Raw genomic sequence first — 13,893 nt, forward strand, 5'->3', positions numbered from 1 at the left:
TGTCACAAAATTCAGCGTATTTTATGATGATCACATCTAACTCAGATCATTGGACGTTTTTTATATCTTGATTATATAGTTTAAGTTAGGAACGAATGCTACAGAGCATGCCAGACAAACATGAGTCCACTTGCTGTTGGTACTTATAAGATTTTAATAGATTTAATTCGAACATTAGAAAAAACACTTAAGTTTTTAAAATTTTCCCAATAAGTTAACTTTTGATTTGGACGAGTACTTTTTAATTTTTACCAAGCCATATATATATAGGTAGCTATATAGTCTGACAGACGAGTGCTTTTAAAAAAAATTTGCTAATTGAGCCCCGATTTTATTAACGCTCATTTCAAATTGACTTGGCCATGGGTTCCCCTTGGTCTCTAGTTTTGAATATTGATATTTGAGATCAGAAATTGCTATATATATCATTTACAGTCCGATCAGCTGTCATATTATAGCTAATCATTATATATGTACCATGTAGTGGGATGTACAGATGTAAATTAGAATATTTTAAAGGATCGTGTCTTGATAATGAATTCAAATATATTTGAATTTTGAGGGTGACATGTTGAAGTTGTTAAGGAAAAACATTATCCTAAAATAATTGGTTTTTGATTGCAAAAAAAAAATCTCATCTCAATGAGATATATTGTTCAATATATGAATATATTAACAGGGCTTTTTCTCACTGGTTTGGGATTCGGCCTTTCTGTCCCATTTTGGGAAGAAAATAGGTGAATTGGGAAAAAAAATTTCAGGAGTAAACTGCAAATTTTGGGAATTTGGCTTTAAAATGAAATAATTCCAATTGGGAATGGGGCCCATTAACAGCCCCCCCAAAAAGCCCTGATTAAATAAATTATCTTATATATTTTGATAGTTTGATTTGTTAAAGTATGAATTAAATACTTTTGTTTAAGAACTAAAACAGTTTTGACTTTCTTTATTATGATATGTAACAAATTACTTTTAAAGATTTGACTATCAAGTATAAAGTCAAATGTCTGGCATCTTGAATAATCCCCCCTAGATTTCATACTGTCCCCCCCCCCCCAAAAAAAAAACACTGCCCTGGTATATATTATATTCTGTCCGACAGAATAAACAACAAATTTCTCTAAAGCATATTCTATACAGCTGCAGCAACATGTCTGTATCAAGTTTTTAGCCCCAGTTATAAATATCAGTGTTAGTGTAGTCTAGCTATTTTTGTAATGTACATGCACAGGGCCACGTCACTGTCACTATCATATCGTTTTGTAAACACTTATATATGTCTACCCTACGACTCATAACCTTTAATTGCGTTTACAAAACGATATGATAGTGACGTGGCCCTGTGGTATATGTGTCTCTCAAGATGATTGCACTCCCTAACCAATTATATTATTGAACATCAATCTTACTGTTATATAAGGCTTTACGATCTTATAACTTGAATAAATCAAAACAATTTCTAATATTTGATTAAATGAAAAAAAAAAATTCAAAACTGATCCGATGTAATATAGTAAAGGGCCGTATCTCAAATTTATCAATTTTTAGATTTTAATAAATAACAACTACGAGGGAGATTTTCTTATAGAATTTGTACATAATATCAATTGAAATAGTCTAATTCTGTTAAAATACTATGTGATTTAATTTAAAATAATTAGACAATTTATTTCCATTGATATAAAGTACACATTCTTTAATTAAGAAAAGCTCAGTCAGAATTGCAATTTATCAAAATCTAAAAATTGATAAATTTGAGATACGACCCTTTACTTCTAGGCACTCCCTGTTGGAGATACGTCCTGGTTCCTCTAAACAATTGGTATACAGTCAAACCTGCTCTAACGACCCCCTGCATATAACGACTGCCTGTCTATAACGACCGGTTTTAAGATTCCCCGTGAGATTTTACTATATAACGACCCTCTGTATAGCGACTACCTGTCTAATGTGGCTAACGACCGGTGATTTCGGAACGGCGGTCGCTAATTTGTTTTCTATAGCGACCGATTTCTGTCAGCCATTTTCTGCTCTCGGCAGTCATCCCTCATAAAATCCCCGGAAAATTCAGACACATCGACCCTGGCTTGATTATACAAACAAAGGAGCACCCCAACCCTGGCCTGAGTATATAAACAAAAGACCCCTACCACCTGTTAGCCTATAATTACTGTAGCTGCCCTGGCCTGGGGCTCAGTAAGAGAGGAGTCGGGTCACCATGCGTGTCGGTATTACAATGCAACTGTGCACAGGTGGCTTCATTTGACACGGTCAGTTAATTTTGTGATTACAACTAGGATACATCACTTCAATAACAAACACTGGTCATATCTGTCAACAAGATTTACTCACATGAAAGGCCAATAATGCCTTTCTTAATCTTAGCTGTCGGTACTAGCGTTTGTACTGCCGCCATCTTTAATTAGTCAATACTAATAAAAAGTCGTAAACTGACACAAATATCCGGATTTCAATTTGGGTCAGAAAAAAAATATTTTGGTTTTAAGAAGTCAGACTATATAACATACAATAATTAGTAGTAACACAAATATAATAATTAATTAATTATTGTGTATTCTTTTTCTTTAATTATGAAAGAAAGGGAGATAATTTGATAGATACATATAGCATTATTTCAGAACAAAATTAAAAAAAAAATCTATAAGACCATTTTGAGTTATATTTTGTGTGTGGGTCCACAAATCATTAAATATTAAAACCTTCATATTTATAAAGTTTATGCATTTATTTAACTTCTGACTGGTCTTCTGAATGCCCTGTTCAATGGCAATTTATTTATGGCAGTTTTAAGTAAATTGGTTGGTGCAATAATTTTGACCTGTCTATAAAGGCAACCTGTCTATAGTGACCGTTTTTCTGCCTCCCCTTGGGCGGTCGCTATAGACAGGTTTGACTGTACATGTATACAGTGTAACAATGAACAATTGTGTCAGGTAGTACATTTCAATTGTAAAGTTAAACTCGCTTAAACTATATTAAAGTACGTACATACGGGAAATTGAGAGTTAATTCGGGTAAATGTTCATGAAAACAAGAACGTTCTAAGATTCTAAGACATTTATTTGGGACTCAGTCCTGTCTTATCTTTCTCAGTAAACCATATCTTGAACAGACCCCATAAAACAGTTGATAGTCTAACACTGTATACGTGTCAACACTACAGGGGGCCCTGGCCAGTTGTGACTGTTCTGATCACGGAAAATACTATTGCACAAAAAGCTGAAATTATGTAGAGTATATATAATATATAATTTAGACAGGCCACCAACCCAAAGTTTTTTTCTGAAGAATCGAAGTACTCAGCTAAATTCTAATACTAAGTACTGATTTTACATTAGATCTTCCGAGTTCGAAAGTGAGGAAGACCACTAAGGCAAAATTATAAAACTCAATTTGATATATACAAAGAACAGCTACTCAACTCATGTTATATTATTAAATTGTTATATATATATGTTGCCATCAAATTAAATATATATAAATATTCTGATGTAATGAGAATTGTGTAATTTTATTATGACATATATTCAATTTAACAAAAATATGAATTCATCCATTTTAATACATATATACAACATGTACATTTAGAACTTTGTGAAAATTAATTAATTTACAATCAAAACATTTCATCTTTAACGTTTCCTGTAAGTTAATTACACCTTATCTATAAATACTGAGGTATAATTTGAACTTTTTACTGAAGTCAATATAAATTAAAGGGGACGTTTGCTCCACCCACATTTTTAAATAACTACCAAAATAAGTTATGGGCTCAGAACACTCCTTCTTCTCTCAGTCATAGTTCATGTCCTTCGAACAAAGAGCTCCACATCATGATCAAAATACAGTGACAAGGGAAAAAACCCCATTTCAAACTGATGAAAAGGTCGGATAAAAGTAGTAAATAACAACAGCTCGTAACCAAGTCCCCTCAAACATATGCATGATAACCTAGCTTTTAAGTGAGCCGTATGTAAACAGCACTAAAAATATATGTAGCTTATAAGTTGATATGAGTTACATGTAACTTGGAAAAAACATTTTCCTTGTTTTATCAGATTGCAAGCACATAAAATTTAAAATATTATCAAATTCTGTTTTCTTCTGAACAATGTTTGATCCATATAATTATAAATCAGCCCAAGTTTCCTCTTGTCCATACAGGTAGACTTGAGACATTCTTACAGATGGCAAATTACCTACTTATACCTATGTATTATCAGTCAGAAGCTTAAGGTCTAAGTCTGGTATCAGTGCCAGAGGAAACTCTGGCTAGTTTCAACACTCACAGATTATCGTACTTACACCAATATATTAACTTGGATATTTCATCTAAATGGGTAAAATTTGTAATTTGGTGGTAAGACTTCTTTTTGCATCCCCCCCCCCCCCCCCCCCCCCAACTTCTGTAGCCATCTACAATAACCTGCATTTCTTACAATATTATATTATCAGTTACAAATAGTTATGGCAGTTAGTTATAATTAGTCGCTGATTTACCACTGACAAGGCTTCATAATCACTTCCCTCTGTAATAGACTGTTTGTCATATAACTTTTGGTGTAGATTTAGAAGACAGTTATTGAGTTAATATATATACATGGTTCTTAATTGACACAGCAAAGGGGTTAAGTGTTCTATTCAATTTGATTATATTTATATTTTTGATGTCCATCTAAATATAAACCCTGCTAATAAATATTTCCTGGGAGTGGCCAATTCCTAACCTCTGGGTCAGGGCGTTATTGTTCCTGCTCTTGACCGAATAACCACATGTACAGCTCTAAGAAGACTTTTGTGCAAGGCCTGACTGACATTTAGGTTAGGCAGTTCGAATTCTCACACAGAAGATGGACTGAATGTTCAAGGTTACATGATAATTGCACCTGTTCTTAAAAAAAAAGTCTGAATCTTTTCGCAAAGATATAACTTATCATTACGTAATATCCTAATTCTGTTTTCCACTCTGTGACATTCACCTTAAGGATCGCTGTTCACTTAATTTCCAACATAATTAGTTGGGGTTTTCATTATATATTTACCTACAAATGTTTACAAGAGTATTGCGTGAAGTTGGTCTACTTTCTAATCAAGCGTTACTCTGTATCCCAGGTCATCCAGTTGACCCGACTTTTTGCAATTTCAGAAGTCAAATCACTATTTCTGAGAATGGTTTGGTTTGTTTTTGTTTAACGTCCTATTAACAGCCTGGGTCATTTAAGGATGTGCCAGGTTTTGGAGGTGGAGGGAAGCCGGAGTACCCGGAGAAAAACCACCGGCCTGCGGTCAGTACCTGGCAACTGCCCCATATTTCTGAGAAATCTGAAGGGTCAAAACATTATGTCAAATAGACATGTACATGTCCCTTCAAACCCAATAGTCAGATCTAAATTTGGGAAGTCAAAAACATACATGTATCAACTGATTACGATCATTGATCATGTTTTGTATAATCCATTAATCGGGTCCCTATGTTTACTAATAATAAGGTACCAATAATTTCACCAAAGGATCTAAAATTCTCCATCAAATATCTCCACAAAAGCAATGCCCATGACAATGACTTGTCAAGTGAATAGTGCCATGAGTACATGACAAAATTTTCGAGAGAGTGGATACAGATGTCACACTCACAGTAGGGTTCACACTTTCCTGCACTGTGCTAATAATATAACGTTATGTAAATACATCTTTACATATTTTTCACCCTATGACAGCTGTATGTGTATATTTTGACAACACCGAATGGACTCCAAAAATGTCCAAATGTTAAATGATTCGTACAGATATTTATAGATAAATAAATCTATGGATTTACCTGGGACATCGGTATCCTCGTCCTCGACTGTAGTCTCTAGAACATCCGATAAACAAAGTGAAAGTGCAAAGAGAAACACACACAAGGTGTACGTAATAAATCCACGATAATCCATGATGTTTGTTGACAACTTTCACATTTCTACGTAGTAACTAAACACTATCCGATGTCGTACGACTCCAGAACACCCATATTTTCAACAAGAATACACTGTTGTGACTAAAATGCGTGTGTATCGGTTTGATGACTAGCCAATTGCGCTGCATATCGAATGACCTTGACATTCCACCCCCTCGACCAATCAAAAGAATCAAAACAAAGGGACGGCGAATGGCTATAGTCTGTTCCAGATAAATACATTGAAGGCTGGCTTATCTAAAGTACATGTAGTGAGACGTATCGATTAGCACATGTAGTGCTACCGCGGTAGATTCAGGGACGGAATCTAATTATGTTATGAATACAAAGTAGATTCTATAACAAATCGTTTTACCTATATGTTTTACGACATAGCTCACCATCTTGTAAATAATTTGCATATTTTTTTTCCAATAGTCTACTGTTAGAATTCGATTTTTTCTTAAAAGTCGTGCAATTTTCTACTTGCCCAATGTGATATATGCCGTTCCCATTTTATTTTCTATTTTTTTTTTCATTCTTGATTTCGTACCATTTCGAATGTTATAGAAATACGAGTCTTTGACATATATTCCCAGTTTTGTTACTTTTGGGTAATATTTGGCGCAAGGCTTCTTATATAGATCTATAAATTTTGTACACTACATTTTCCTCGTATAATTATTAGGATGTCAATAATAATTATTATAATAATACAGACAAACAAGAGATCTGATGGCATTTTATCACAATCTCCATTCTAATAATAGAAATAAGCTAGGAGCCCAATGTTTGGAATGACAAAATCAGTTGGTTTGTTTAACGTCCTATTAACAGCCAGGGTAATTTAAGGACGTGCCAGGTTTTAAAGGTGGAGGAAAGCCGGAGTTCCCGGAAAAAAACACCGGCCAACGGTCAGTACCTGGCAACTGCCCAACGTAGGTTTCGAACTCGCAACCCAGAGGTGGAGGGCTAGTGATAACGTGTCGGGACACCTTAACCACTCGGCCACCGCGTCCCCAGGAACAGTGAAGGTCTACATAATCAAAGAACGAATAGACCTATACATGACACGGTGTTATTTGTGTAGTTTAGTTTAAACAAATTTTATTGACATACAAGAATGACAAAGGTATTAGTCAGTTATTTGTATAGAGAGTTTCAGTGTGTGACACGCTGTATGTGGTCTTCTGTGTCATAATGCTGACTAATTATAATATATACTGGTTATTTCTGTCAACATGTTTTGAATTCATAAACACATGTACATTTCATATATTCCTTCTGTTATGAATTGAATCTCGCCTTAGTGATATAATATATATACATAACACTATTGCATATTTACACATTTTGTATATTTTATCATAAAGGTGGATTTTGAAATTGTCATTATCATTGTCTCTTCTTACGGACATACAAATGTATACATATTTCATCATTTACGTTTTACGGGAAAAGAAGAACATAGTTGTTTAAGTTTGTGCCTGATCCCATTTGTATATTTGCGAATGAAATATGTTGAAATCAAATCTCAGTTACACAACCCTCTTTCGGATTGTGTCCAATGGTCATTAAAAAAGGATGAATCAAGATTGGGATGTGTTAACATTCCTCCTGAAAACTTAAAATATTAATTTCCGAATTGTTACTGTAGAAATAGAAAATGAGATGAATGATACAGCTTATACAGTATAATTTGGCATTTGTTGGTGATTTTGATGCCCTAAAATATCAGTGTAAAGATGAGTTTGTGCATGCTATCTGACAGTATGCATGTATAACAAATTTCACAAATTCGCTTGAGGTGGGGTCGACAAAAAATATATCTGAAAAAGGGAGATAACTCTAATGAAATCTTTGATAATGAAGACTGGCAAAAGCGAAATACCTCTTGTTTTTGCTTAAGTAGCAACATAGCTTCAGGTTTTAACGGAATATTCAATGAACATTTAAAATCCACTGTTAAATATGTCTTTGTATGACATCTGATCTGATACGATAATACAGACTGCATATCTGATTCTTGGAAGATAAGGTTTGTTACTTACCAATGTATAAACAATTCTGCAAGCGTAGATCCATAAGGTACATGTATCAGTCCAGTTTCATGACATGTAAAGTTTTTCCATCATTACTTAACAAAAGATTAAATAAGTCGATTAATAAAATCAATCTTATAACTAGAGCTCAGACTGGCTTCCGGAAAACAATTCTACCACTGATAATATTTTATCATGCACGCTTTACTATAAAAACAGTTTTGTCCATTTTATAGATTTCGGCCATTTGCTTAGGTTTGGAGACTTGGGCTATGGAGAATATTTCAGAAAAGTAATATCTCTGGAAAAATGTTTTTGATTGATATGCGAGCAAAACTTGCGTTAGAAATGGAAACGAAACATTTAAAATGGTCAACTGTAGAAAGCCAGGGGGATTTTTTAATTATTTATTTTTTTGTCATTTATCTAAATATCTAGATGTTCTGCAGAAAATAGCGTTAATTTTTTACAAACAGTAGATGCATGAACTAGAATAAATAAATAAATAAATAAAATAAAACTGTTTATAATTCTCTTTGCAGATGATAACATTTTTATGTCTGAATCGAGGTTATTGAATGGTTTTCTTATTTTTGTGTTTGAATAGGAGTTATTTCAACGCAAAAATGAAATAGCTATGGCAGTCCAGAAAAGTGTTTATCAATAAGTAAAGAGGCAATATTTCACTATCTACAGACCTCCTGTCAGACATGCTTCATTCGCACGCACTATCAATACTTCTCTATTATTTAGTAAAAGTATGAGGTCTTGAAATTTGAAGTGAAACATGAAACATATAGAGTAAAAATAGAGATGTTCAACGTCGAGCAACAAAACAAGTTCCTGGTCTGTCTAATCTGTCATATTCTGAACGTCTGCAAAAACTGTCACTACCAACGTCAGCATATAGACGGTCTCGTGGAGACATGATCGAAGTCTATAAAATCATTTACGGAAAATATGACGGGGAAGTCGCAAAATTGTTTTCCGTAAATGTAGGGCCAATCACTCGCGGACATAACTTTAAAATACATAAAGGATTCTCAAGATTAGATGTCAGAAAATATTCATTCACGCAGAGAATTGTGGATATGTGGAATAGTCTCCCATTTGATGTTGTAAATGCCACATCAATTAAACAATTCGAATATAAACTTGATGAACATTGGAAAAATCAGCCACAAAAGCACTGTTTCAGAGAGAAAATCAAGCTGTGAACTAAACACTTATCTATTATTTCAATAACTTTGTTACGAGCTGTCAATCAAAGGAGGTGAATCCTGTACATATTTTATGTATGCTGTCAGAATAAATGTATGTATCTACATATATGTATGTGATATTTTCGAAAAACTGCATTTTCAATTCTGCAGCCGTAGATAAGGTATTAAATGAATTACACCAGATTATTTTATTGGTTATGGAGAGATCGGGAATAAATTCCCTTTATTTATCGAAGTTAAAAGCAGTATGACTATGTTTTGGTATACACTGACAACAAGTAATATGTCCAATAGTATACATAACTTAATGTATGATATACGAACAATGGAACTTTAAAGAGTCGTCTGCCCGACCACATGGGTTTTCCCCGGGTACCCCGGTTTCTTCTTACAGTAATATATCACGCGCTTCCATCCCAGCTAACAAGAGAGATTATTGTCAGTATATGTATAGAGGTTACGCAACGACTGGTCGTTGTATATTGTGTTTCTTTCACATGAGTTAGTTATTTTTCAAAAGTTTAAAAAACAGAGCTTCAACAAGTGTTTTTTTGTTTTGTAACTTTGGAAAAATAACTAATGACATTGAAAGAAATATCATATATAACAACCACGAGTTTGTGTAACCTGTTTCTACCACATTAGAAAAGCTATTCTGGGGATGAATTGATCTATTTTGTTTCAAGGTGGTGAAAGGATATGACCTGAAGTGAAATTCTGCTAATTATTATGCAAAACTGACAGTTTCGAAAATGTTTGGAAATATAACAACATATTACAAATCATTAGTAATATTAAGCATGTTTATTATGTTCAAAGCAATACATTTACAGAAATTCATATTTATTTTTTGAATATGTCAAAAAGCAACTCCAAACTCTTTCTTGTGCGTTATCATTTCAGAGAGCTCGTGAAGCGGCCTTTCAAGTATTAGCCAATCAAAACATATTGAACCACGTGATTAAAAAAAAGTACCGGTCAAAGGTCACCGCGTCAACAAATCAAAACGCATTTAGTTTATTCCACGTTTATTCCAAAATGTTCATAATACATACATCTCCATAGAAACTGGACTAAATTTAAATGAGAATATCAGACAACTTGACCGTTTACTAGAGATGTTACATAAAAGTTTAGAATACCAAATATGCATTTACACAAGGAAACTGCAAGATAGATAGAAATCCCGAAAGAAAACAGAACGTGTAACCGAAGTATCACTACAACAACCGTTATGCAATGCTGCAATACACTAGGTAATTCATAAGATGTCATGATTTATTAAAACTCTTTAAAAATATAACAATTTTGACATCTCTGTACTTTAGAAAAACTGCACCAAGTATAAGGTGGGTCAAATAGATGTATAAATTGACAAATCATTCCAGCTTGCTCTTCTGCACCTTTTAAGAACCCTTTGTTATGGATTTTCAAAGTCTTACCAGGTTCAATTTGTTTTTCGTGTAGTAAGTTCTGACAAGCTAAGTTGGTAGAAATGTCCCCGGTGAAAATCTATCAAGTATTGCTATCTTTTCCCTTCAATTTTTCTTATGTTTTAAGTGAAACTCAGTGCCTTATATCAGAAATCACTTTGCTGTCGGCAAACTGCCGGGAAATGGGCGATGAATTAAAGAGAAAAGATGTATTTATTTCAGAGAGGAGTACAGAGCATTCACTATTTGCAGGATACTCATTATACGCCAATACACGATATAATTAGAAAGGAGTGTGGCTATAACACATGCAGTTATTTAAACTTTAAATGTAAATCACAGGGTATTGCGATTTAAACAGCAGTTTTGAAGGACAGAATATGTGGTGATTTTCTTCAACTGACAACGATATCAAAGGGTCTTAAGGATAACCTCGAATTTATCTTTACCGCATAAACCAGGACAACACAGACTTATTTTAGTCATATAACTTACACGATGAATACGTTTTGAAATTAGAGGATAATAATTCAAATTTACACTTGCCAGGCTTTTTATCATTCAATAATACCAGATGTACTTGTTTACTATTCTTGCATGGGAACATTGACCTTTGAACTTGTGTATGAACTGTTACTGTACAGGAACTACTTTAGCTAAGCCCGTGGTTTTGTTTATAAACATTTTTAACGCACAAACTTGATGCATTTTTTCTAAAACAGAAAAAAAGATTATATCAAAAAACAAAACCATAAATAAATAAATAAATAAATGAATAAAAATATTTTAAAAAATCGCTATATGTTTTTTCTTATTTATGGTTATTTTATACGTAAAAACAGAACTATATGTTACAGCGTAAGAAAGTGTCAACTTGAAGTGCAAAGTAATCATTGGCTGTTCTTTCTGTTGTAATCCCTCCCACAAGTAAGCGATTTTTATGGGGCTGCAATGTCATGTACAAATTAGGATTGATTTACATAAACATTATAATAGAAAGTCGCGTAAGTGTTAATATGGTGATTGGATGTCATTTTTATGTTTTGCTTTTTTTATGGATTGTTTGTTTGTTTTTGTTTAACGTCCTATTAACAGCCAGGGTCGGAGTACCCGGAGAAAAACCACCGGCCTACGGTCAGTACCTGGCAACTACCCAACGTAGGTTTCGAACTCGCAACCCAGAGGTGGAGGGCTAGTGATAAAGTGTCGGGACACCTTAACCACTCGGCCAGCAATTTCTCTAAGAACATATATTCTAAACGGGTCGCTATCACAACTCGAAGAATATATTCTTAGAGGAATTACTCCATACAAGCGTGGTTAGCATAAAAGAGAAACCCAATCCTTATGTGGAGAGTTGGAGTTTGTAATGAAATGTACATCGAGCATTGCGATTTTAGTTTAAACAATATTTTGTTATTAACATTCAAGTACACACATCACAATACAAATCATATCTACATACTTGCGATTTTATAATGTAATGGTGCGGTTGAGTAATATATAGCGACTGAGAAATGAGCATGGCCGCAACAAAAGGCAATCGAAAGTAATATACTAGTAGATAAAATTGAAATTATAATTACAAGGATACTTTACTCTCGACTGCTAAAATTTCGAGGGTGTTCAATATCCACTGATCTTATTGTTGCACAATACAATTAAAAGTAAACATGACCAGAAATTGACGTGTATAAATAAAAACATAAATTGTCCGTGAACAAACATGATAAGAAGCGTAGTGAAATAAAATAACGAAAACTGTATAATGCGTCAGTGGATAATGAAAACACTCGAGTTTTTAGAAGTCGAGAGTAAAATGTCTTTGCGGTTTTTATTTCAATTTTAGTTACTAATGTAGAGGAACTGGACCGGGTCGATCAGGTGACCAGCTGGTAGCTCAATCGGTAAAGCATCCGGCTAGTGTTTGGAGGTCCCGTGTTAGAACCCCGGCCTGGCCGTGCATTTTCCCACTCCTACTACATTTGGTGTCGTGACCAAACCTTGTTTCAAGTGAGGTGAATACTTGACAAGGGGATACCCAAACCTGGACTGTGAGTTGTGAAGTCTTCGGTGTCGAAGACTTAAAAAAGGGAGGGAAGGGTGTAGCGGAACTGGACCGGGTCGATAATCGGCTACCAGGTAGCTCAATCGGTAGAGCATCCGGCTAGTGTTCGGAGGTCCCGGGTTCGAACCCCGGTCTGGCCGTGCATTTTCCCACTCCTACTAACCTAATATATTACTTACGGTTGTAATTTCGATTGCTTTCATTTCCATGAGTCCATTAAGTGCGGTTAAATCAAAGATATTCTGCTGACTATGTCATTTTGTGATATGGAACACCTATCCATGTTTTATATATGTATCAATCCTGGGAATTACACGGATACCCGTTGTGTTTATTTCTGGTTTTGAAGAGGATTGAAAATACAAACTGAGTGTTGATACCTGAGCAGAGAGAAATATAATTTTAACCTGTTGACGGTTGGAATTAGGATGTAATTATTTTCTCTTTGGTATGAGATACGCAAATAGGTGGCGCTTCCGGTATCTGCACGTGAAAATGGGCTTAGGTGTAACTTATACGTGTCATTCAGGCGACACAGGTAATCGAAAGCGCACGTATTTTTTTTCTATTAATGAGATGAGAATAGGTTAGGTGGGGAATTGGTATGATTTGTGTGAAATATGTATTTTTGTCATAGTTTTTGATATTTATGGTGTTTTCTTAATAAACCCATCAGTCAGTGCCTATGTCGCTGTGAAATACAGTTGTTGTTTTTGTGTTGTTTATCCTATTGGGATATGTAGAAGAGAAACTATTGTTAAAGAGCAACACCAATCAGCAGAAAGCTACGGATAGTTGTTATTAGTTGTTTTTTGAGTTTGGTATTTCATAAATATATTTAATTCGGTAAAGAACTTTTTGCATTTCAATTAATACAACTTGAAAGTGTCACCTTACACTCGATCATGTCTGATCATAATGAGAGTATAGATTACTTTGAACATATGAAGTCGTCTACGGATCTTTTACCAATCAGCCAAGAGGACATGGAATCTCGATGGCAAAACGGTCAACTAAACTGTCAGAATCGCCATGTTGATCTTGATGACAGTTTATTACCCGATTCAACACCAATACATAATCAGATAGCAGCTGTGAGTGCCAACGATGGTGACCAGTCATCAGCGGCTGGCCGAACCAAGCACTATACGGGAGCCTATATGAAACAACT

The 13,893-nt window shown here is 34.4% G+C and overlaps 1 protein-coding gene across 2 annotated transcripts in view; it reads right to left on the reverse strand.

The window, feature by feature from the left end:
* The window catches only part of LOC117317163, a 46,133-nt gene extending 40,037 nt beyond the window's left edge, over window positions 1-6,096 (reverse strand). For both annotated transcript variants that reach the window (XM_033871962.1, XM_033871963.1), the window contains exon 1: window positions 5,840-6,096. In XM_033871962.1, the coding sequence (XP_033727853.1) occupies window positions 5,840-5,954 (115 nt within the window). In that variant the 5' untranslated portion in view covers window positions 5,955-6,096. The remainder of the gene's footprint in view (window positions 1-5,839) is intronic.
* Window positions 6,097-13,893: the final 7,797 nt, after the last annotated feature.

This window comes from Pecten maximus, chromosome 18, assembly GCF_902652985.1.
Source record: "Pecten maximus chromosome 18, xPecMax1.1, whole genome shotgun sequence".
Lineage (NCBI taxonomy): Eukaryota > Metazoa > Mollusca > Bivalvia > Pectinida > Pectinidae > Pecten > Pecten maximus.